Source organism: Larimichthys crocea, chromosome XV (assembly GCF_000972845.2).
Source record: "Larimichthys crocea isolate SSNF chromosome XV, L_crocea_2.0, whole genome shotgun sequence".
Lineage (NCBI taxonomy): Eukaryota > Metazoa > Chordata > Actinopteri > Sciaenidae > Larimichthys > Larimichthys crocea.
In genome coordinates, this window is record NC_040025.1 from 8679106 (window position 1) to 8706152 (window position 27047).

Sequence of the window (27047 nt, forward strand, 5' to 3'; positions counted from 1 at the left end):
ATTATTGGAGATGTTGTTATGAATGGTGCAGATTACAGATTTTAAAAAGTTAAGTGCCACTTTTATAATTATTTATCTAAAATTAAAAATGTTTAATGTGATATTATGTTATTATTATTTTTGCAAGTAGTATGTATCGTTTTTTATGTCTCCTTTTTATTAAATTTTCAAGGAATAAGACATAACAAAAACAAATATAACATAACATAACATACATTTGGCTCACATACCAACTCAGGTTCACATTTGCACAGGCAAAACATTCTGTAGTCATCCTATAAGAATAAGATAAGGACGAAAGGTAGAGAGTGCACTGCCGTGCGTGCATAATACGATCACATGTTCATGTTCAGAGAGAGCGTGCGTGGAAACAAGCAAACAACAACAAACAAAAAATAATAATGAATGGTATGTCATTTGCCACGCAGAGCAAGTATCATGCTTTTCTATTAACTAAAAACACTAATTAGTGTTAATTTCTCAGTATAGATGCATCAATGTATGTGCCTAATTCTAAAAGGGGGGATGTTGTCTTGCATCCTTATCCACCTAGGGACAATTAAGACTTCACTAACATTAGGTCTTTCATTAGTTCATTATTACTTTCTTTGCAATAACAACGAGCAAGTTGACTGTATGGGGCGGCGCGAGCAGCAGGGCTGCAGAGGAGCTGTCCTTTCAGCACCACCAACACCATCACAACCAGCACCAGCATCACCTCAATGCATTTCAGCACTGACGGCCACCAAACACTGTTAATATAAGATGAAGGCTGTCCTTAAGTGCTATAGTTGACGTCCAGTGCCAAAAGCAAAGTCTATTAAACACAACGGTGTGTAATTAGATTGCCTGTGGTGTTTTAAGCCTGGCTATAGGGCTGCTATTGTCAAACCTGATGTATGTAACTGCAGCTGTAATGATACAAGTTGAAAAGCTTTGACAGCATTGTGGACAGAATTTGAAGTAACCATGTTGGCAGTGGTCTTCAAAAAAAATCTAACCACCACCACCCCCTCCCCAAGTGCCTGACAGAACTGTTTAGATGTACTCCTCCACCAGCAGCTCCTTAATGGGCACATAAGAGGTTAGGATCCGCATCTTCTACGAAAAAAATCCCCGCAGCCTTCTGTATCATGGTGCAACTATTTGAAATCAGTTAGACGTGTCTACAAGGGATCAAACCAGTCCAGAGGATTTCAAATGTAAACTGACATGTGGACAGCTGATTGATGGACTGTGCAGACTGTTACTGCTGTTTGATGTGTGTGTGTCAATTGTTTGTTTATAATAAGTGTGTGTGTGTGTGTGTGTGTGTGTGCAGGAACTTAAAATTGATGCTAAGTAGATGAATATGAATGAATATGAGTTTATTCGGTGTTAAGCAACTTTAACTTCTCAACAAAAAAAAACATCACATTTAATATTCACAATAAAAGATAAACCATCTAACCTCGCATCCTGTGTGTTAACTTTTTTTTAAATATTTTTTAACACGTAACAAAAAGCGTCATAGCGCCTCTGTGCTGCTTTAAATTCACTGTAACAAAAAAATAATAAAACATAAAAAATAAAAAAAATAAAAACACGGCTGCCGGTGTCAAGGTGAGGAGGAGGAGGGGGGGGGGAGATGTGTTTTTCATCCCGGAGCCTTCTCTTGTCAGTCACCGCCTCGCAGCCAATGGTAAGTTCTCCTCGGCTCGGACCGACTCGCTCCCTTTCAGTCCCTCCTCGTGCTGTCCTCACCGTGCACGCGCGTGGTACCCACGGTCGTGAGGAGGAGGAGGATGTTGCGCGTGAAGGGGAAATGGCTGCCGAAAACAAGCCGGAAGGTAAGATAGAAAATATAATGGGATTAATTTTTACTAGTATGACCGCTGCTTGTGTGTGTGTGTGTGTTTGGTGTGTTTGGTGTGTGTGTGTGTGTTTTTTTTTTTTTTTTTAAATACACAAAATAAAAAAAAAAACAGTTGTTTTAACTACTCCGCGCGGGGGGATGACACGCGAGCTGAGGGACGAGCGGTGGGAGATTTTTTCGGTAGAAAAAGAAAAAACGGCTCCGGTTGTTTTTTTTTTTTTTTCTTTCCACCGAATAAACCTCTCGATAAAACGTGGAGACATCACCTAGCCAGCTAATATTAGCCTGCTTTCATAGCCGAGCTGCTCACTATATCTCTCCCCCCCCCCCCCCCTCCACAGTCGTAGCCCCACATTTTAAAAGCACGCCACGGAGGACAAATAGTGCAGGCGTGCAGTTAAAGTAACGCCGCTTTATTTTCAGCTTCAGCAGACGACGAGAAATTCAAGTTGTTTCAACAACAAGGCTAAGTTAATGACAACATGTCATTGGCATCGACTAACTTCTTCCCTTATTGCCCAGCTTTATAAAGCGGCGTGCATGGTGTGTTAGTTTATATCAGTATTTATTTATTTATTTATTTATTTGCAGCCGCTTCCTTTTTAAAAAAGGCATTGCGATAATAATGTGTTTTTAAAAATGTATTCGTCTATTTATATTTTCTAACCCTCCTCCTCCCCTCGTCTTGGAAAGCGTTCAGTTTTTTGGAAGCGCGTATATTTTCTTCGGCGAGACAGAAGTGATGCATCTGCTTTTTAATACTACTACTACTAATAATAATATGTTTTTTTTTGTTTTTTTTAAAAAAGGGCTGGTATTTGGCGTCTAAACGTTGCTCGACTTGCAATGCCCTATCGCACTTGAAAATGAAATGCCATCACACCAGAGGAAACAGGGAGGATGGAGAGAGAGAGAGAGAGAGAGAGAGAGAGAGTGTGTGTAGCATCTCTCCAGCAGCCTTGCCCATTAAAACTACTTTCACACACAGGGACAAAAAAAAAAAAAAAAAAAAAAAAAAAAAAAAAAATGAAATGATGACTTTTTTCCACCCCTCTCAGCTTATTTCATACGGCTCACTAACTTAAAATGAAACGCGTCAGACTTACTTATTCCCTGTTTAGTGGGATATTTTACTGCTAAACATAACCATAAGAGATCTGTTCTCATTCAAAGAGGCCCATTGATTTTTTTTTTTTTGGTGTGGATTTTTTTGGCTGACTAATTAAACATGAAAATAAGCCTAATGGGACTAGTTTTTCTACCCTTATAGCAGCTTTTTAATGACCCAGACTGGAGGTTGAGTCACGCATTTACATCTCACTGTGTCACATTTTGACCAAGGGTGATGACATAAAGCAACTTATTAACAATATCTGAGCATGTTAATCACATGTGCATGTTTAATTGAAGGGTGCTGCTTATGTTTATGTGCATTTGTGTTGTGGTGGTGTGAGTTATGTCACACTTTTGAGTGTTAAAGTTTAGTTTTTCTTGATGATAGATCATTGATACAGCATGTTCTTGCTCTCTAACCCCTTAGACTTGGTGGTGTTTATTGATTCATATTGACCATTAGGTTGGCGCAAGAGTGAGAGTAGACTTTAAAATTGGCTGCATAATTCGAGAGAGAGAGGGGAGGGAGAAAAAAGAAGATTTCTACATAAATTGTCCAGCTGTTTTTGAGCTGTGTTGTTGCAAGGCTTCGAAACTGAACAGACCTCGGTCAGAGTTTGGTGTCAGTAACCTCAAACACGAATCCCTTTTTTTCTTTTTTTTTGATGTAGAAGGACTTTAATGTTTCAAACGAGTGTAAACAAATTGCCTCTGTCCATGTGAGGGGAAACGATAAAAAAGAATTCAGTTGTTTGGATGTCAGTGTGCCAACCACCAAGCAGAGTCCCACCAGGGGGTGCTATTGAGCTACAGAAACACACTTTACTATATGAGGGATCTGTCTGTGGCTATGACAAAAAAAAAAAAAAATGAAGACATCTGGTTTTATGATAGTAATGACTTCACTGTGGCGTATAGTCCTAATGTATTCATCTACATAGCCCAACTTGACAATTAAAGGCTCCGGTTGTTAGTCGGTTGCCTCTCTCCGACCGACACAGGGAGCTCTCGTCGAAAACCCTGACTTGAAAGTCCCATTGCTGAGCAGGTTAAGTTATTTTCAGTGTTCCTGTGAGGCCGGTCAGTGGAAAAAAAAGAGGAGGAGGAGCAAGGGGAGCAGAGAGAGAGAGAGAGAGAGAGAGAGAGAGTGCTTCATACCTTTGTAAAAATGTGATGTCGTCTCACGCAAGCCTGGCTCTTAAAGCTTTGACGTAGAGCTGTCAGCGTGACTCCACTCCTGCATCCAGTTTTTCTTAGTTAACGTACACCGCTATTACTGTCTTTACACGACATGTAGCCACCGAAAGAGCCAAACAGCGTTTCCTTAACCTTTTGTCCTTGTGGTATGTGGCCAGTGCTGATCTCTCTTAGTTGTTTGGCAGGCCTTATGATGGCCCCCGGTAACAACTGAGGGTTACTTCTTGTGTTAAACCCAGGGGCCATGACCCAGTCTCACTCAGTGGTGTAATGTTTACATCCTGGGGTATTTCTCTCCAGTCTAACTGATTGTCAGAGCCCTCAGGGGGGGTATTTTTTTTTTCTTCTTTTCTTCACACTCATAAAAAAGCACCGTGGGTCTGTTACTTTCAGTACAAGGCCTGGAGGGCACTGCAAAGACAGGCTTGATATGTCTTACACTGAGACTGCTCTGGATTAAATCTATAGCCGATGACGTTATGAATCTACCGGAGCAGATAGTGATACAAAATATTTCTGCACGAGAGCCAAATTTGAGGAGTGAAACAAGCATTTTTTTTGTAAACACAAGCTGCCACAGAAAAAGAAACACTGTGTTAAAGTTCAATTTTGATGCTTTTCAACCTCTAAAGTTGAATCTTGAGTCTTTTTTTTTGCAGACGTAGCACAACAGTGTAGCATATTCACATTAATTTATAATTACCCGAAGGCAAAGGGCTAGTTTACCGACGTAAAACTCACACAGGTGTGTTCAATAAACTACGAATGCGGTCTGGAACATTAGCGACAACAAAGTGCAGTGAATTAGGCCTGTAGCCTCAGCTGTGCAGGAAGTAATATTTCTCTTTTATTTTCAAGCGGGGTGCAGTTTAAAAAAGTTTCATGATGTTATCATTTCACTCAAAGTTCAGGTTGAAGCGGCAGCAAAACATCAAGTAAGCACGCAGTCAGCCATTAACTTACAAAAGTGCTTGTGCAGCATTGGTATAAATATTTCTCCGCTGTTTTGTAAAGAAGGATGAATTTAACCTCCTCGCGATGTCGGACGACTTGCTCTCCCAGTTTTGTGTTGAATCAGGCACTACGTTTTTTTTTTTTCTTCTTGTTCTTCTTCTTCTTGTTCTTCTCTTCAGCCTTTTAATTGAATCAGTGAGGTGTGGATGGATGGGACCCAGGTCCGGTCTGTGGTTGCTGAGACGTATCATTCCTAATGCCTTGCCTGTAATAGACCTTTACTGACTGCTTTGCACGGCCTCCACTGATTGATTGTATTGATTCATCCAGTTTACCACTGATACAATAGGGAGTGTTACTGACCCATATCAAACCAGACCAGAGCCACAGTCACCTGTGTTACTGTCAGTTTCTTGCACGAATATTCATTCGATCGAGAGCTTCGCTGTTTCAAATGACAATGAAAATGTGATTTACTGCCTTTGTTATTTGTTACTATTAACATTATTAGCCTCATATAGCTCTTGTGTGTTTTTAAATGTATTTCAATATACTGTCTAGCTTCTGTTGATATTGCTTGCATGGGGGACTTTTGCTTAGTTATCACAGGCTGCTTCTTTTCCTCGATTTTCTCTACTTTTCTCTTTGCCTCCTGAAGGACTGAAGAAAGTTCGTAATCCGGATCGAATGTACAGATCAGCAGTGTGTTATGCTGGCCATGGTCCACCTAAGAGTATCAGTGATGACACAGAGACGAACAGTAAGAGTCAGTTATTAATACTGCATTGCTGCTCCAAGAGGCCACTAGCTGGCCAATCTATTATTCATTCATTGATTCATTTATTTACTTCTTGATTTCATCCGTCCCCATGACCCCCCCCCCCTCTCTCCCCTCCTCCTCTCTCTCTCTCCTTTCTTTTTTATTCTCCTCCCCAACACAACACCTCCTCCGGCTGCTCTGTTGATTGAAGTGTCTGCTTTACGGGATCACGCTGTCAATAGCTGAAGTGTTGTCGTTAACTAAGAGTGATTGTTTCAGGTTGAGGCCAGGGGATCAGGACCTGAGCAGACCCTCAGAGAGAAAGCTTACATTTTGAGCCATCAATTATGGCCCTGTACTTGTCTTTTCTCTGCTTTCCTTAAACCAGCATTTGATGAGGGGGTGCAAAAGAAAATCAACCCAAGTTAATGATAGGGCTTTAAAATCTTACAAAATTAAACTGTGTATGACAAAAATATGTATGCATTTGCTGGATAGTTTTTCCCTTCAAACGGATTAATCTTTGCTTTTGCCTCTTTCTCTCATTACGTTTGTGCTCTGTGAGAACTGTAGACTGGGGGCAAAGAACAAAGACAGCACAACATCATAGCTGAGGTTTTTATGACTTGTAAAAACCAGCTTCTGTGGGAATTGCTTCAGTGCACTTACAAGTCTGCGTACAAGTGCTATTTTCTGTCACAACCAAAAAAAAAAAAATCAGTCAGAAATATAGGCCAGAGTCTTGATTTTATTTATGGGTGATTTTTCCCTCCATTCCTCTTTTGAAAATGTGTCTGATTTTTAGCCTCTGTCTTTACCCATTGAAAAAAAAAAAAGTCCTCTGTTAAAGCAGATTGTTTCTCAGCAGAAAAGAAGCCCCTTCATTGTTAATAAATACACCAGTCTCTTCACTGCTGGAAGACTCTGTTGATCTAGACTAGAGTCTGGGTAATTAAGTGTGCTCATGTATTGTCATTTCTAAATAGAGAGTCTGAAATCACCCCCCAACACCTTGTTAGACTCACTCGATTTCTGTCACCGTGAGAGCTCTGCTGCACCGACTCTTTTTGGGTTTTTTTTTTTAAAAAGGGAATGTTTTGAGAGATTTAATAACACGGGGACTGCTTGTGCAGATCTATGAAACAGGCATGCAGACTGTAACAGGGAACATTGTTGATAGACTTTTGCGTTACCCCCCCTCATGTGTGACAGCTGTGACTGTCAACACGTTTTGCCAGTCTTGCTATTTCCCCTCATGTTATTGCGTGGTATTACAGTATCCTGTACCCATGTCAGACACCCTGTTTAATGCGTTCAGCCCGGAGGTTTTTTTTTTTTTTTTTTTTTTTCTGCCTCGCCAGGACACTCTGTAGCAAGAATACAGCAGCCTCAAAGAGGCAGGTAAACCATTGATCTGAGTAATCGTCTGAGTAATTGTAGGAGTAGTTATGACACACACACACACACACAGGGGAAAGGAGGTGCTTTGTTTGTGTGCATGTGTAAGCAAAAGGGAGAAAGTGAAAGAGAACAAGAGCAAGAGAGAGGTAGTGAGAGAGAGAGAGGGAGAGAGAGAGAGAGAGAGACCTCACCTCTGCTCTCCTTGAGATGGGATTTTTATGGATGGATGAGCTTGGTGAGGGCTGAGAACACATAAAGAGTCATTTTCAGTTTGTTGCAGGCAGTTAACCGTGTGTGCATGTTTGTTGAACTTCCAGTAATAGGCCTAGGCTTTTTTTTTTTCTCAGCTGTTTGACTTTTTGACAGTCTTTTCCTTATTATGCTATATTACACCATATTATTATAACAACATGGAGCTGTAGTGCGTCCAGGGTATAGCCATTAAGGGAATGTAAACAATGAATTTTCCCACCCGGCGTGTTGCATATTGCGCAGCCGTATCGCACATGCATAAGGAAATTATGTCCAGTTAGATTTAGTGTAATTCAAATCTTTTGCTGACATTCTTAATCTTTTCCACCGGGAGGAGAAAAAACAACAACAACAACACCTCTTGCATCTCAACAGCTGTTGGCAGGTCAAACATTCATCCTAGACGCTAACTCCAGAAGCAAGTCAGTGTTCTCTTTGTTGTACTTTTTATGGTAACATAGCAACACCATAGCGAAGTTCAGTAAGACTCGCTTGTGGGCGGTTAGTAATTTCACTGTATGTAAGAGTGTTATCGAACAGGCTATAGGCCAAATGATAAAGATAATTGGTTTCCCAGTCCCTTACACTAACACATGGCTATTTAAAGTCGACATACTCCTCTCCATGTCCCCGTCAGGAGGCATCCGGCTGTGGGGAGACCAGCCCCTGGACTACGGGCCAATCATTGTTATTACTGCCAGGGAAATTTGACACTGCTTATATTGCCCTGCGTTGTAGTAAAGCTCAGCTCAGGATCTCCCACGAGCTGCACGCTCTAGACTTTGGTCTAATCAAGTGTTCTTGTTCACTAGTGTCCAAGCACCACCACCAGTCTTTCCTCGTAGATACAATGTAAAACCAATGACAAAGATATTAAAGGCCTAAATTAAATTGTATTTTCGAAGCTAATCTGGAAATTAGTGATGAAAAGAGAGACAAAATGTAACACATAAAGAGAAACAGATGTTTTGTTTTATTTATGGTTAGACACATTTATTTGCTTTGAAAGTGTTGAATGAGTCATGACATTTGGCCGCGAAGGATTAGTGACGTTAACAGGAATATAGGGGATTAGATGAATCACAGGAAAGTGTCCTAATCTGAAGGCTACAGAGGCAATATCCCATTACTGTAAATACCATCGCAATACTCTCCTGCTGGTTAAACTCCCTCTTCACCTTTACTCCTCCTTCTTTCACGCCCTCACGACGAGATTGATCGCTTTTAATTGACAGCATGTTATCAGCTGACCGCTGCACCTTGGCTGGGTTTATCTCTGCTTCACGTTTTTTTCTTTTGTCTGGATTTTTTTTTCTTCCCCTCCCAACATCTTGTAATTGTTTCCATCATGTTAACCTGCCACTACACCTATGCCTGCGGTCTGAACTCTGTCACAGGACTGGTTTGACATCTTTCCTCCTATAGAGCTGGTCATTATACTTACTGCATGTCACATCCCACACACTACCAGTTATGGATTGTTTAAATTTAGATGCTTGTTATATTTCTCATGTCATGTTCATGCATCTCACTGACCATATTCTCCCACATCCCTTTTAAAAAGAAAAATGCATGCGGTAGAAACTGTTTTCCTTCAAATCCCCCTTGCTGGTGATGCAAGCGCAATGATTTCAATAATAAGTGATGTTATACTGTTTCTGTTCCTCTCACTGTGACTGCATAAGTGTATGAGTGTTATTTTGTTCAGATAATGCAGGGATTAAGTGATCAAAATGCCTTTTGCTTCTTCCAAAGTAAGCTTTTGGAACAAACACCATTGTTAGTTGCAGGGGATGTAACAAATGAGGGTGCATCACCAGGTGAAACAATACGGCTTATTTTATCTTTAAAAAGGGACTCGTGTTGGCAAATAAACTTAAAATACAGTTGGGAAATATGCAAAACAAGGCAATTATTTCGTGATGTTAAAGTGATGGACTTGTGATGAGCATTAGGGTGGAATTTTGAAGGGTTTGCTATTTAATCTTTACGCCGCTTTCACCGACAAGTATGATTCTAGGGCTGCATTTAATGATTATTTTCATTGTTGATTAATCCGTCAATCATTGTCTCGATCAACGGTTAAGTTGTTTGGTCCATAAAATGTCAGAAATGTTGATCACTGATTACAGTTTAGGCTCCTAGAGAACAAAAGAAACCAGCCAGTGTTCACATTTGAGAAAATCAGAGACTCGAAGCTCTCGATCGTTCACCACCGCCGATGACTTGTTGCTTGGCTTCAGTTCTCGTGCAGCAGATTGAGGGAGTATGTTTTGGTTTCCGTTCGCTCGAAATTTCTCACCCCTGTTGATGAAATATGTCTGAGATAAGCTCATTTGGCTAACCAGGCTAATTCTGGAGTTAAACTCTTAGGGGCATTTTTTTGGTCCAGCCCAGTTGTTGGCTGTGATCCAACCTAATGATAACAGACATTGCCATAGGCCTAATTCAGTTTCACAGCACTTCTTCTTACTGGACAGAGATGAAAGCCAAATGTTTTATCCACAGGATTGTTTGCTCTTCTATGATTCATGTCCCTCATGTGTCAGGTATCTGTACAACAGAACAGATCATGTTCAACCGCTCTTCGCATCCTCGAGCCATATTAGCCACTGAACTGTTGTGGAGAAACGCTCGCATTCAAACTGTTACTTTGGATATGCACCGCCAGCAGCGATTTGTTGAATGATCTATAGCCAAAACATTAGCTTGCAATTTCTCCACAATGTGGGCACAGATTAAAAAGAAAAACTGTCACTCCCAGAGCGCTCCGAGACAGAGACGGAAGAGAGAGGGTTTTGCGTTCAGGGCTCGGATATTGATTAAAGATTTGTTTTTGTCAGCCTTTCCAGTCTCATGACCCTCGCTCTCGTCTCTAGGGTGGGGCTGGAGCAAGCTTGCATGACAGATACCCTTAAATTCGGCCCAAGTGTTTGCTTAGAAGCCAGGATCAGTGATAATCCAAACATCAGCACGCAGAAATATATATATCTCTATACTCATTCGACTAGAGGATGATGTGAATTATGTAGGACCATGCACGGGGCTTGCCTCTCCTCGGCACACAAATGGCCACTCATGACAACATGAAAGCTCCAGACCTGTAGCCTTCTGTGCTGAACAGAGCCCCTCTCCCTGTTTAGCCTTTTGTATGTGAGCTCGCTCATCAAGACCTAGAATGTAATTGGCTCCAGCGTGCCAGCTCAGCTCAGCACATCCTCTCATGTAACAAGCTCTGGTATCAGCCTGTCTTGCACTTTAGTGTTTTACAACCAAATAGTAGTTTTCTCTGTATCCTTTTCTTGGCTAATGCACAAGCAGCCATTAGGCCCGCTGTTTAGTCTCCAAAATAAATATTAAACCTTACAAGGGAGAGCACAGGAAACGCAAGAGAAGTGCAGTTCCTTTCAGGATTTGATGAGCTTCTGGTTAAGAAAAGAAAAAAGCTACATTTACATTTTCAAAGCCAAGTTTTTTGGGGGGGGTAATTTGTTGTTTATGCACTGATCAAACCAGACAATTTGATTATGAAGAGCTTGTCTATATTCCGTAAACCTATTCCAAGTCTGGCATCCGAGCTACTCACCTGTCGGTTGTTTTCAGCCTAAAAGTACAGTACGTGTGGATTTCCGTGCCACAGCGGACAGATTTTTAATTAGTTAGAGCGCTCACAGTTCCTCCTTCACATCTGTGGAAATACCCGGTGGAAGCAACAGTAGACGTAGAGCAGATGAAATATTATTAGCGTAGATAAATAGCAGCTGAAAGAAAGAAAGAAACCGCTTATGAGAGTGTAATGCTTGTAGAAAAGAAACCTCAGCACTCGACAACAGAAATGTTCGGTTCACCTTTGTGTGCTTTGAGATCCTCAGAAGAAACATTCTCGTACAAAAAAAAAACAAAACAAGGCCCTTCTCAAGTTAGACAATGACTCCCAGATTAGTGAAGGCCGACACTGAACATCTAAAAAACATGGTTTATTTAGCAGCACAAAGTACAAACGTGTTAGTCTGTTCTTCAAAGAAATACAGTCATCCATATCTGAGATACATACAACCTTGAACACGCTGGCACACTGTATAATCTGACGTTAATGTGCTGAAGCCCTCTATTGTGCATACACGTCAACAGGCTGGACTACTTACCGCTTCGCCACATTTTGAACTTTTCTCTACATAGTTAAGTGTTGATTTAGCAGTGGAAATTAATATCCACACCAGCCTGTCTTGAATAAATAATGAATATGTCAAAGCAGGAAATACGTCAACTAAATGCCACACTAAGTGCTTTATCCATTTCACGGGTGATGCCACAAACACCGGGACAGGATTTCAGAGCGGCTGGCTTAATTCGGAATGTTGTAAAATAACATAGCACAGGTATATATCGCTAAAAATTCAGATATCTTAATAAATATTTTATGGCTTAGATCAGTAGATATATTAAATATTTGGTTCCAAATCCCTCTCGCTCAGGGACTGTCTGATATGCATAGACATCAACAAACACTTGGCGTGTTCCCTGGTGATGCTCTGCCAGGCCTGTACTGCAGCCATATTCATTTCTTGCTTGTTTTGGGGGCCTTCTTGCCATCAGTCTGGTAGACAGCAAGTGAAACACATGCTCAGTCAGATTGAGGTCAGGTGACTTGACTTGGCTAGTTTCACATTTCACAGTTTTTTGGCCATAAAGAAAATAACTTACTTGCCTTGTCGGTGTATGTTTATAGCATCATTGTCTTGTAAATGAAAGACAAAAGGCTATTCTGCACCGTTCACCCCAAAATGTGACATTTTGAAAGTGTGGCACTTGAAGGGAATAGTTGTTGTTTCATCTGTATTCTGGCTACACTGTGTGTCTATAATATATTCTGTAAATGAGTTTTTAACTACAGGTGTTAGAGAAGGGGGTTTAAACCCTGCGAGGGAAGTTGCAGGGGGTGGAGACAGAGATGTGAGGCAAAGAGACAGGTCAACTTTGCTGTTCTGGGCACGTTAATTTGGGCTACTTATCAACATACTAAGCAGTTGGAGCTGCAGCAGTAGACCTTGCGCACACAGCACAAGGACTCTATTAAGGTGACGCTATTTTAGAACCACGCGTCACTCCTTCTCTGAGTCATAACTCAGTCAAATGTGAACACACAGACATGACACACGCATGTTTCGACTCGAGGAGGATGTTATATTACATGGAATAAACGTTCATGAAGTCGCTTAAAACATGAGACAAATCACGCCCCCAGAACTCGCCGTTTTCTTCGGCGTCGAAGTGATCCAGAGACAGCGGCGTGGACATCCATGGCCACATTGCAAACAGGAACTTCTAATGGCCAATTCGGCGTACTTTCTAATGGTGCTCATTCACTAAAACGTAAACAAATACGGACTAAAAGAGCCCACAGCTAATTAATTGACTTCATGGCAATATTACACTTCCTGTTTGCGTCTCCAAAAAAAGCATTATTGTAACTGTTAATTCCAAAACTGAAGGCTCATGCCTTTAATTGACTCGCTAACATTATTGACTTGCCAACATTACCTGATGTTAGCAAGTCAATTAAAGACATGAGCCTTTGGAATGAACTGTTCTCATGGCTTTAATGGACTTGCTATTAAAACAGGTGAAAAGCTGTCATTCGAACAAATAAGTACAATTATATATATATAAATATATACTGTAGAAAATAAAAGTTCATATGTGTATATCTAAAGAATATTACAGAACACCATCCAGAATGTGACAGATGGAAATTAGTCTCCTGTGTCACATCTGTTTGTCTAAAAATAAGAGCTGAACATACACCAGGCTCTCGCGAGGATGTCTCCATAACATAGTTGTGTCTTCTCACATTCACTATGTTCATTAGCAATCTGATCAATCCCCAATTTCAGGCAGCAGCCCGAGTTCAGCAGCATCCATGTAAGGTTAAGAGATTAAGAGAAACCCAGTTAACATCTTGTTAGTCCTGCAGCGTTTACACAGGTTGCTCTGTTTCTTGGGGGGTTGTTAGCTGACAAATACAAGACTGGCATTTCAAAGTAAAATGCGCGTTGCAGTCGTGTCGCCTTTTTCATGCGCACAGCATACTGAACCCTGTGTGTGTTTTGCATTTAGTTCGGGGATCCGTGGCAGAGAAATGTTGTGGAGCCAACAATGTTTTGCACACAAAAACATGTTGTGCAATGACCGGTGTGATTACAGGGTCGTGAAATTATTAAAAACCAAGTGAGAGATTTTATTGCATCTGTCAATATCGTCCATGCTGCATATTTCCATCTCAAGTATTTCAGACTGAGCGGACACATCGCCCTACGGTAGATTTATATCTCCGACTCTTCTCTGAGAGAAAATCCTCAACATACTTGAGACATATTCCAATTCAGCTCTGTCTCAATGGTGTCATAGGAGGGTGTGCCAGGGGGAAGCATTGAATCCTGAATAATCTGTGCAGTGACAGACTTGCCATATGTATCAGCCGCTATTGCTGTCTGTCGATTGCAAAGAGGAAAATCTTCAGAGCACATTTTGTAGGATGGGAGATAGCCAAGACTTTGTACTGACCCATGCTGTGTCTGAGTGTGATTTCCTATTTGTGAGTGGGCTTCAGCATCGAAGGCCTTCGGCTTTTCTCAGGCCCCTTTTTTTTTTAGTGAAACATAACAAATTTGTGGCACCGTATTAAAGCTAGGCTACAGATTCTCGTTCGTTCTAAGTCCACGCTGTATAATAACACGTCTGCACATAAAAACAGCTTCCTTTGTTCTTCGGGAACGTCTCTGATCGTTCAGTTGCAGCGTGTTTTCCAGTTCTGACAGTGAAACCGCTCTGGTGGTACCTCGGAGCAGATGCTGTATGTGATTCTTAATTGGGCGAAGCGAATGATTACAGATACCTGCGCAGCTCATATAAAACCAGAGTGTACATGCAGAATTATAGGTACAGATGGAAATGGCAAATACTACAGATCTACTCTACTGCGTTCCTTTGGGAGTGATGATGTTCCACCTTACACATTACACTCAAATGCTCCTAGCCAGCTCCATCTCTGTGGACTTACTGTGTTCATTCCCATTGAATTCTCCATATGGAGGTTACCGAGCAGTAGCACTGTTCTTTCTGTGATGTACAGCCAGCTACATACACTCTTGTTATATCCCCGTAATCAAGTGCACTTCTGGCTTATTTGTATTGGCTTTAAAGTGCTATTTTGCTTTGGTTGAACTTTTTCTCCTGTTTTTCCCAGTCATCCACTGATATCAGCTACCCCAGGGATCCATAGTCAGCACTCATATTCAGGCTTTTCTCTGTCTCTCTCCCTCGCACTCGCACTAGTATCTTAACCTACAGTTATATAAATGTGAAACAATGTTGCTTTCTAGGTGTAATATGTTTTTTTCAAGCTAAATTGCATTGCAGATAAATGCAGCATTTTGCATTACCTATAGTGAATTTATTTACGCTCAATCCACAGACATTAAAACTGAATAATAGATTCATGTGCACACGCTGGAACATTACCTGGATTAACGAACTCTATATCCAATATTTGCGGTGTTACAGTTTCTAAATGCATTAGAAGTGCGGCATATACAAAAGATTAGATTCTCACAGTTTGTGTGAATGGGTAAGGGGGGTGGGAGGGGCAGGAATAACCTAACCTTCAGTAGAAAGAAAAGCTCTTATTGTTTGCTTGCTGTGTTTCAGATGATGGTGAAATATTTCCTCAAGGACACAGTCTTACATAAGTCTCTATTCACCCATTGTAATGAGCTGTAAACCCTTTTCCACACAGACTTTTCAGACGCTGATGCACCTGCTTTCACTTTAGTTCTGACTAGTTGCAATGTCTCCAACTTTTAAGAGGGTTCATCTGTCATTCCACCATGATTGACAATCACTGTTTTTTTTGCATTTAAACTCATTAACGATAAGATCCTTGTTCAGAATATCCCCATTTTGTCCGTAAATTACTCAAATTTATTGCCACATAAGCCGAGTCTTATGTTCTGATAAAAAAGACTATAATAGGATTTTTCATGATATTATAAATTCAACATGTTTTTGTCTCCCTAAACAAATATAATTTGTTCACACTTAAGCCATCTGCATATTTGAGCAGAAATAAAGCACGAGACGAACATTTGAATGCATTCATGCATGAGGGCGCCTTTAAATGCTGCTGTTTTATAATGCTTGTGAACCGGTTGTGAAATGTAAATTCTAGATTGAACGACATACATTATGATGTAAGCATTGGGCCCGGTAATTGTAATTATTTCCCTGAATAATATGCCCCATTCTGGCGTGCAGCACACAGATTCCCATACTAAATCCCCATACACTATAAAATCACTCAAGGGTGTTTATTGTGTCTAAATAATGAATAGACACAGCCTGTACAAGTTGACAGTGAAAAATCTCCGGTGAACTCCCCTGATAGAATACATTTCACAGTAAAATAATTTAGCTGAGCACAAAATAAAATGTATGCAATACTGTATTCTTAAATTAATTTCCTAATTCGGTTGGGGATAGTTATTTTACAGTCAGCGTTTTGCTGCAGAGAGACAGATAGACTGATAAAGAGGGAGAGAAGCTTCGGAGGTATGAAAGCCTGTGCTAAATATTGTGTTTTGTCTTTCCTCTTGTTGCAGATGAACATGGACATTTGAAAATATACCTGCCCAAGAAGCTGCTTGAATGTCTACCAAAATGCACCTCGCTGCCAAAGGAGAGACACCGGTGGAACACTAATGAGGTAAGGCCACCGCTGCTTATCACACCGCTTCCCACTCAAGTCCATCTCTTTACAAAGACACCCGTCCAGGAGATATACGTTTTTCTTTAAGGCCTCAGTTTGCTAAGCGACGTGAACTCTCTTCACTCTTTCTCTCAACTGCTCGCACAGTTTACATGTTTAAATATGTCATGTGACATTATTAATGGATTTAGTTTCATATGAGTTCATTCTCTGGTGTTTTTCCCCCTTCAGACTATAAGAATTGGACAATTAAACATGATTGTTTTAACTGTGCAACTTCAGAAACATTTCTGAGCACTAAAGCCCTAAGCATAAAATTGACTGTCTTAATATCGACCCAAAGCTTCCTCTGATACTTTTGAATATTTTTCCCAAACAGAATTCATTCCCACTGCACTTTGCATAGATAGCCTGACCTTTAATCATGATACAGTAGGTTTTTTTTTGTCTCATACAAGAAAAACAATTAAAATATTCCCTTATTCTATCTCCACGTTGAACTGAGACAACTGTAAAATCTCTCCTGGTAGTTTATGTTTACTATGGATTTGTCAATGCTCATTCTGCAAGGAAACTCTGTTTGGCATAAATCGAAGGTTAATGTCAATCGTATGTTACGTCTTCTTCTTCCAAAAAAAAAACCCCCTCACTGCTGCTGTGCATCAAGCTTTGTGAAGCATCTATGTGCACGTAAACAGTGTTTAACATCGGCGCCGTGAAATCTCAAGATGTCTCACATGTCGTATTTGCATCACATTAGAGAAAGATAATGCACCGCTTTACATTTTCTCTCTTAAAAATCAAATTCAGAAAACGCTTTGCTTTTGTAAGAAGACATCCCAGATGTCCTGTGTTATGCTTTTTTCACACCCCTTTCTTCCCCTAAAGGACGGACAATTTCAATTATTTTTCAGCAAATCTTATTGTTGCTGCTTATTGTAATCTTTTTAAGACATTCTGTCCTGTTTGATGTTTGTGGAATTAGAAACAAAGTCAGTAAAATGTAGCTTTATGTAAGAATGCGGAGTCCCCTAGAAAAGTGAACACACACACAGACACAAGCAAGACTCATTTCATCTGGCATTTTGTGTAGTCGTTTTCTAAATGCGAAGAAAACATTTCAATGTGTCTCAAAACAAAAAAACAGTTTTTTGGAAAGAATTTGCTTTACAACTGTCATTTTCAATCCTCTTCATAATCTGTGTATACACATAGATGATTCGCTCTCTTATTTTGAGTGGACGCAAACGCACACACAACAAGTTTATTATGTTCTACTGTATTTCCCTAACAGGGACTTGGTGTGTATGTTGCTCCATTTGCTCCAGAACTCATTTGCCAACCTGCTCTTTTTTTCTCAGGGGACAGGTTGATGAATTTATCACGTTCATTTTCCACTATTGATAGATGGAGAAACAGTTTTGTTTCTTTTCTGGGGGAAAAACTGGTAGTAATTAGGCCTAAACACACACCATGACAAATCTTAAAACTAATATGCGAAAATCAACCATCCATGCTTTTGATTAACACATTGTGACCATATAAATATAGTCATCTGCAGTGATGAAAGTTAATTGACTGAAAAACAACCAGATGATAAGGCACCAGACAGGCTTGTTTCTAAGGAACAGGATATTCAAAAAGCCAATCTGTCATTGACATACAGTTTTTTACCGTTTCATATTATTTTGCACTGACTTTGTGCTGTGAGAATATTTCAGAACGTAGATGAAGGGTTTTATTCATCTTTGGTACAGACGTGGATCTGTACAGTGGTGATTAGTACAGCAAGAAATACAGATAGTTTCTCATATTGTACATCATTTGCAGTCACCATCTGTCATATTTTTTGCTCCCTAGCCCTGCCCCAGTTATGAAAAAAATGTATAACGCTCGTGTGTTTCTAATTGGCTGATGTTGTAACTTGTTTGCCCTGTCTGACCTGCATTGTGCTGCTAGCAGTCTAAATTAATTAACACGGCTTTGAAATTGATCTCAAAATGTAAGTCTAAGCATTTGGTGGGGATAAATGCTGTCGGCTACAGTTGTTAGCATGTCTTGTCATTTATTACCAAATTTAATCACGAGAGACATATTTCAGGAAAAAAAAAAAAGCACCGTGTTGTGTTAGTGGGCTGCAGATTCGTGGATGTTTGGCAGGCTGATGGGATACTGGAAATAATTAGCAGAAAGGGCCATTCCAGCGGTGTTGTGGTGTCCATGCCAATAGTGTTTTCCAGGGTTGAAGAGAGCACGGCGACCTTTTCCTAAAAAAACCAAGGGCGTTTCTATTTTGTGCAGACCATGCAAATCGGAGCGTGTTTGTGCCTCATTGGTGGCAGACAGTCAGGAAGGGAGGGATCAGAGGGGCTCTTGTCGCTGCAATTGTGTGACTCTTAGTGAAAGTGACACCTCATCAATTCTGTGCATATTTCTGGCACTGGCTCGGCGTGCTTAATGCGTGCTAATTTCCCCACTTTTTTTTAAGTTTAAGGACTCTCGGTAGTCTGGTAGCTCTTTTTCATTTCATATTCCATATTTTGCCCCGTACAGTTCTCCGTCTTCATGTTTAAAACATAACGCTGGACGCAGACTCTCCAGCAGGCACGTAGCAGGTCCACAGGTCATGATAACAGAGGTTCGGTTGGTTCATTTTAACTGCAATGATTTGTTGACTTATCTATAATTAATTGACTTGAATTAATCTGTAACTATTATTATAAAAAAAAAAAAATCAATTCATCCCTTGAGTCATTTTTAAAGCAATAGTCTCTCCAATGTGAGAATTGGCTGCTTTTCCTTTCATTACATTATAGTGAACTGGATATCTCTGAGTTCCCGACTGTTGCTCTGACAAAACAAGATATCTGATGATGTCAGCTCGGGCTCTCTGAAATTGTGTTTGGTTTTTCTAACGATTCATGGACCAAACGATTAATCACTGAGTTACTGGCAGAATAATTAATACTAGTTGCTGCCCAAGAAATTATCTCCTATTATTTAATGTAATATATGGAATATATATATAATTTGTTTTAGTTACATTTTAGTAGTAAGAACTGTCCTGTTGTAACCTCAACATTAGGACAGGGACTGTAGCTTTCTTGGAGGGGACACTACATTCGGAAATGATCTTTATTTGGCTTTATTATAAATCACACAACACAGTCAGAGAGTAAACACATTCATCTCTTTTCATTGTAGCCAGGTTATCATGTATCTGTCCTTTTTTTTGTGTGTACATTCACATATCCACAGACCTCCGAGAAGACATTCTTTGCATTCCTGACGTGACTACAAAACTACTAGAAAGTCGCACGTTCTGTATGAAGGAATATTCATAAAGCGTCTATTGTTCCTTTCCCCCGCCGCCCGCTTTTCTTGTGCGGCTGTACATTATTTGCACCTTGTTCAAATGTGGGATGATTGTGTTTCAGTTTCATTCATGAAGAGCTACACACTTCATTTTACTTTTGGTTGGAAATGATTGAGGATACAAGTTGCCGCTTGGAAACTTTAATCTGGAAGGAGAAAAGGCGGGGAGGGGGAGGCGGTGTTGCTGTGCGAGGTGAAGCTAATGCAGAACTATTCATTTTGATCTCATTCTCGTGATTCCCCCGTGTAGTTTCATAAGAAGAAGGTGTGCAAGAATACATTTCAGGCATTTACTGGAAAATTAGATAAACCAATCGAATCAAAATTCAAGGGAGGGGAATGGGAGTTTAGAAGGTTGAATAGTACTCATGTCATTGAATCATGAGCGGCATGCAAGGTATGGATATGCTATCAGCCTTCCAATTATCAATGGGAGAGAAGTACCTGGCAGTGCTTGAGAATTTACAGAGAAAAAAAAAGCAAAAGTATTATTGAGAGAAACACTAAAGGAGGTCAGGATCGTGTGGAAATAATCAGTGACGTTTCTGTGATTTCACATCATCATCCCATTTTACAGTGGGGTGAAGTATGTACAGCAAAGAGAAAAACAAAATACTTCCAAGTCCATACGTAACAGCCATTGATGTCCACATCTCTCTCCAGGTGAGACACACGGGAACAAATCCTCACAGAACTCCTCTCAAGTCCGCAAGCCAAGCGCTATTGTCTGCTGGGCGCTCTGGCACCATGACCTCTATTTTGCTAGACATTTCGGTTGAGATTAGAATCTTTTTTTAAAGGAGGACATCTCACGCAGGAACGGCTTTAGGCTTATATCCCTTTCAAGATCAAACAGAGTCAGCCTGATGTTTGGTTACACTGGCATGAAGGTTGCAGGACTCGAGATGTGCTGGAGAAATGCAATTTTACCAGAGCTGTTTTCAAGTTGGACTTCTTGCACTTTGGTTCACTTTACATTATTATAGGATTCAAAGCAAGTGCAGGTATCATCCGTTAGGATACCACCAGTCAAAGAAAGGAGCTGATTTTTATTTAGGTTAGGCTTTTCTGCTCTTCGGTTTGAGTTTTCCCCCTTAAATATGTACTTCTGTAGTAGCTCTTACAGACACAGCGTTTGAATGACAGCATTTATGACTCGCTACTGGAGTCCTGAGGACAAGAGCGGGTAATATTTTCTCTGCTGCAACATGTTGGATTAGACGCCTCAGTGTTAGCCTCCTTGTAGACATAAACCTTTCTGACTTTTAACAAGTGGCTCAAATATGTGACATTATAAAGCACTGGCAAATAGAGAAAATTTGCCAATTCTTGAGAAGTGAGTATATTCCAAGTGACTCTGTCTTAAAAGCAGGGGCAAAGCAGTACAGCATAAAGCTTTGGTTGAGGGAGGACACAGGGCCTAAGCTGGTGTGACACCCTCAGCCTTTAATGAACGGCACAACGCTCTGAGTACTGCGAGCTTCCACTCAGCTTAGAAGCGACTGCTTCTGAACTGGTGCTGAACCAAAACAGACAAGCTCAGGCCTCCACCGGCCTGCTACACATTTAATGCCCCTGTCGTCAGGAATAATCCTCTCTGCCTCACGCCACCGCCAGCAGCAGCACAGCATGGCGCCTACATGCAATATGCCGCCGCTCAGGACAGAGCAGGGGCACCAGTAGAAACACTTAGTGGACTCACCGGGCAGCGGGCGTAATAGGCAGGGAAGCAGCGATCCAAAAACCACCAACAAATGAAATTAAAGGGGAGATCGGATAAACCTGAGAGACTGTCAGTAACACTAAAAGATAGGTGTTATAATGACAAGCACAATTGGATGCAGTGCGGTGTAATCACTCACTCCTTATCTCTGACTAAAACATCATTTGTGTTAACCCGCTCCATGCCGCTGTGTTATGATTTTACACAACAATACACTCCCTTGAATACAATTATGGGGGAAATTAATATCATTTCATTATTTATTTGTTCTTTGAAAACAGTACTGACTCTCTTTCTTTATATTAATTTAAAATATGAGATAACACAACAATGGCTCTGCAGCTCACATGTGTATCATGAAGATCTCTCCCAATGAAAAGGTAATTTTTGACTATTAATAATATAATAATATATTCATACAACGCCACAACCGTCCAGGTTTATGCTTTTTTCACTCCATCAGCAGGAACTGAATTAAATTTACTGTGTTTTGTGTGTCTACAAGAATTGTGACAGGTTTGTTGCTGCGTTTTTTTTGCATGATCACATTATGCTGTCACCTGCAAATGATTCCAAAACATTGTGTGACATCACGTTTTTCCCCTTTGGTGACATGCTTCCAGTTATTTCTTGTCCTCCTCTCAGCATATTCTCTCCAACCGTGACCTATAACATAATGTTTTGCCCGGGATATTGGTGAGCAGAGGTGATGAGCGCTTCCCTCCGCATCCCATCACAGCCATTGATGATGAAAGTGCAGCTTGTCAATAAGAACTTTAAGCTAAACAGCGAACGCCGCTCTGATTAATCACTGCAAATCGAATGTACGGTGCTGAGATGAATTAGACAGATTGTGATGCATCATGTTATTAATGCAATGACAGTTTAAACAATGGGCCCTGCTCATCGCTGCTCCGTTTCCCTTAGCTTAGCCTAATTTTATATTTCACAAAAATACAATAATCCCTTCTGACATTAGCTGAGGCACTCTTTATTTCAGCCGAGGCGGGGCACCTCCACTACAAAACACTGCGGGAAATCCTGTGCAACCTCCTCCATTTGGTATGTGTGTTATTAAATAGACAGACCTCAAGTTATAGCGAGTGTGCCCGCATTAATTCACAGCTCTGTACTCAATGCCAGCTCAGCCTTTACAAACAAAACAAATTAGAGTTTGTGTGGAGTGTACTGCAGGCCTAAGACGGTGGATTGAAACTCCTGGAGTAAAAAGCTGGAGCATCTGTTTTGGAAAATCCTGACCTCATTAAAAGACTGGCTGGATAAAAGTTTTCTCCTATGGATTAGAATGAGTCGTATTAGAGATATCTGGCCACCCTGGTCAAATTAGTAGTAGTGTCTCCTTTGCCAGCTCCGTTACATTTCTGTCATTATGCCTCCAAACCTGAACTGTCAGCGTTGTTTTTGTGGATGCCAGTGCTCGGAGAATTCACCTAATCGAACACAAGGTTATGCTTGATTAAATGTTTATCTTCATTTGAGCTCCTTGCCATGCGTGGCTTTCTCTGTGGAGAGTAATTAAAATGACTTCCACCAATTGCACATGTTTACAGAAATGTTCATTAGCTTCTCAGGGGCAATCAGTGGAAATTAAAAGGTCGTGTTTGTCCATCTATCTGTGTGTTTGTTTGTTTATCTGTTTTGTTTTTGTCTTTTTAATATTCTGGGTTTAGATGGACGCAATGTTTTTCGGGTTCAGGTCCTGAGAATATGTCAATGAATAGAGCAGGTACAGGGCATCCTGTGGGGATCTTTTTTAACCAAGGTTCAGATTTTATTTATATCAGCTCTTCATTGAACTACTCAGTTGAGGCTTAGATGGCAAAATGCCTGCACAATTTATTCTGGCTGCTCAGCGAGCACAGTTATTCAGCCACAGTGTTGCGGTGACAACTTTTCACTATTTCCTTTCAAAGTGTTTTTAATAGGAACACCCAGGCTAATTTATGTCTATGTGTTGAGATACTTTCATCTTACTGTAGTTTCCACTCAATTACAGTTTACTAAATATATTTCATGGTGCTGTTTTCATCATTTGGCTGCCCGAAAGTAGGAGACAGGAAGATAAGGAATTGGTAGAGTTTCTTCGGATGGCTGACTTCATAGTAACTTCCTGTGAGCTTGATAGCTTTGCTGATTGCTAGTGTTGTAGCGTACTGTGAAGTGTCAATTGCGAGGCTACGGTGTAGTGAGGCAGCTGTAATAGGAACCCACCAGTCAGGTCATTCAGGGGGTCCTGCATGCGATGGGTACCCTTTGCTTTTTTCCTTTGGATGCGCACATCAAGGTAGGGGTCCTCAGTATCCCCTGAAGACGGGGGTATCCACTAAAAATTGCATGACCTCTATTGTCGCAGATACAGGTCACTCCACCTCCTGTGGGAAGCCTCTAAATTGAACCCAGCTTGTGTCTTCGATTTCTTTCTAGCTCTCTCTCTTCCTCTGGTTTCCTTCCTTTACTCTTATCTTCTGTCTCTTCCCCCTTCTCCCTCATGTGTTCAGTGAGCTGCAAAGCTATTCAGGTATAGACGGAAAGATTTCTACCTTTCCTCCGAATTGCTGGGTCAGGATTTTTCTGTGCGGAACCATTCTGTAATGGAGTTTAACTTTATTTACTAGATAAAGGAAAATGAGATCTGCATTTGATGTGTGCGTCTATGCTTCAATAAACTGTTATATTGTTCCATATACAGTAGATGATCATATGAGTGAATACCTCTGTTCTGCCAGCCATGAGTGGAATTGAATGGCAGTCCACATTATCATATTCACTTCTATGATCCACTCTGTAATCTAAGGAGCTTCCTGGAACTTTTAAATGCATTTTGCAAAATATGTTTTCTTTTAACTGAATCTCTGTATACAGGATATAATTTAGTATGTTTTTCCACTGGTGGTGCTGGAGCTACTGAGCACGTTGAACTCTTCACAAGGTGGACAGCTTGTCCAGAATGTTATTAATCTAGGAAAATGTTCTGCCTTCTCTCGAGGATTTACAACAGGAGAGCTGTCTAGACTACGTCTGACGCACTTTGTTCATTCTCGAAATAAGTTCCTTAAATTTCTCAGATAACATGATATTCAGAAAAGGCCTGTGTTTCATAAAACTATATATTTTTTTAAATCTCCAGCAGCAATTAACAGATATGAAATTAACAACAAGCGGCTTCTAACCGTTTAAATAGAGAAGAAATTATAGGAAATTGGCCAAAATGGAAACAAAAAGAAAAACCAAATTGGAGCTCGGAGGAAAATCTGCAGCAGCTCACAGAGGAGGTACATCAGACAAAACGTATAATAACAAGACAAGAGTAGACACACAGAAAAGATGCATAGAAAGAGATTGCAAACAAAATTAATGCCAGCTTCACTCTTGTCGGTTGTACCCCGTGGAATACAAAAAATGTGGTTTAACATTCTGTCAGAAGGGTGTCAGGAGATTGCAGCTTACAAGAAGGCCGCTGCTGCAACTGGTAAGCTATAAAATTACTCTATTCTGAATTATGCATATTAGTTTAGATAATGTATTGTTCATGACCAGTGCTATATTGCTCAGCGACTGTGCTTAATGCTTTGGGACCGCCGCCTGTACAATCAAGTCAGGTTGACGTATTAAAAAAGAAAAAACACAACACTTTGATGATCTGCAGTGTATCTCAGGTAAAGTAGCCTTCGTAGGGAATAAAGTTTTATATCCTACACCAGAAGGCAACAGCATAAATAATGTTAAGTGACACGGACACAATATAGTGTGGATGGATGTGTGTTTGCAATAAAAATATACAGGCGAGTGACTGTTCTTACAGTAAATCCCCTGACTAATCTACTAATCACTTCGCATCTAAATTTCCAAACCTTTCCCTTCTAGAGGTAATCTGCTAATTGTTTAGGCTCCTATATCCACCTCCTATATTCACCCCTTCATGAAACCTAATGAGTGAAATAATAGATGACATTGACTCATCTTCTTTATAGCTTTTGTACTTCTTTATCAGTTAGACATCTCTTCACACTTTGTGCTGCCAGTGCAGCAAAAAAAAAAGAAGCAGCGTTTCTCAAAAAAAGAGCCTCTTACTAAGAATAAGGTAGCGCCTATAATTACAGCGTGTTTGTAAAGGTGGCTGTAAGCATTGATGTTACATTTAGCTGTGCAGAGAAGTCTAAAACTACCCCACATAACACAAACACACACATAGACTCTGATTGTTAATATTATAACGACAAGTAGTGATGGTAATCCAATCAATTCATCAGCTGTATTAGAATAAAATTGCACTTATGATGTGTTGTCTACAGCACAACTGTATTCTAGTTAGTTATTCTGTATTTACTACCTCAGTTCTCGGGGTCCCATAGACCCCAGTGTAAGTAGTAAGTATGATAATAATGATAATATAATTTAAAAATAATTTGTTTTTCCTTTTTGTCTGACCCAATATGTAGAAAAGTATTGACGTGGTGACCCTTTCCTTTGTCACACGCTGACACTAACTATCCTGTTTTAATCTACAAGAAAGAAAACTTGACTTGCGTCTTAAACAAAACTGAAATCGAATGCTCTGCCTTAAAATTGAATATATATTATAGTATATTGATCTTAACTATAGACTTTCCAAGTCAGAATTTTCTATTTTGATCCAAACCTGTCCCAAAAATAAGTTTTGAAGGAAATGCCAACCACATGGCATTTTTGACATAATGAGGGAATACTAATAGAGATTTTTTTTCCACATCAGACATTTTGACATGAACTAGTAGGGTAAACACAGGTGTTACCAATAATACTAATGAAGGTTCAGCTCCATTTATCGCAGCAGAGCCTTTCCAATGAGCCGACATGCACCACAAGCAGCACCCCGACTCTGTTTGACCTGAATGGAACTGAACCTTAATTAGTGTCATTGGAAACACCTGTGCTTACCCTGCTATCTCATGTCAAAATGTCTGATGTCAAAAGGGTCTATTGACATCTGGTCGTATAATGCAGTACAATATCGGCTTCTAGTGACTTCAGCATTATTTAAGCTTTTTCGTGGTTGTGTTTTGCCACCCGCAGCACTTGTTTAAGTTTAGGAAAAGATTGTGGTCTTGGTTTAATACGGAAAAGGTCCACAGTGATTTGAGACGCAACATTTAATTTATTATTTAATCGAAACCACAATCTTTCCTCACCATAACCAAAGCGCCACCTCCCTTAGACTCTCTTTTTTTTAACATTACTCTCTCTCCGCATAACCTCTTACTGATTTCGAAAGTATTTCAAAGCTATGTGTTATCAGGCACAAATAGGTAATTATTAACCTTATATAGATCTTAGGAGAAGGAATGCTTTGGATCATGTAGGCTAATGCATTAATTAAAGATTGATTATTCAAATTCCAGTCAGCAAATTCTAGCCTGAGTGCTCGATGTGGCTGAATTTTAAGGATCAGAGGGTTTCAAATGTCTTGATTAGATTAGAGAGAGACCATTATGCAGAGCAGTGACAGCTTTTTTTTTTTTTGAAGAAAATAAAAGTTTAATTGTTAAAGAATTAGTTCAAATTAAATTAGTTTAATTGTCATCCTTATTTGTAGTAAAGTCATAACAATTTTTGTGTGTTGTAAGATTTGAAGCAGCACCTCTGACAGTCTTTC

The 27047-nt window shown here is 40.2% G+C and overlaps 1 protein-coding gene across 1 annotated transcript in view; it reads left to right on the top strand.

Annotated features, from left to right (window-relative positions):
* The first annotated feature begins 1670 nt into the window (after positions 1 to 1670).
* The window catches only part of camta1a (calmodulin binding transcription activator 1a), a 274965-nt gene continuing 249588 nt past the window's right edge, over positions 1671 to 27047 (top strand). Inside the window, exons 1-3 of the mRNA XM_027288958.1 lie at positions 1671 to 1829; positions 5778 to 5879; positions 16190 to 16293. Of these exons, the coding sequence (XP_027144759.1) occupies positions 1679 to 1829; positions 5778 to 5879; positions 16190 to 16293 (357 nt within the window). The 5' untranslated portion in view covers positions 1671 to 1678. The remainder of the gene's footprint in view (positions 1830 to 5777; positions 5880 to 16189; positions 16294 to 27047) is intronic.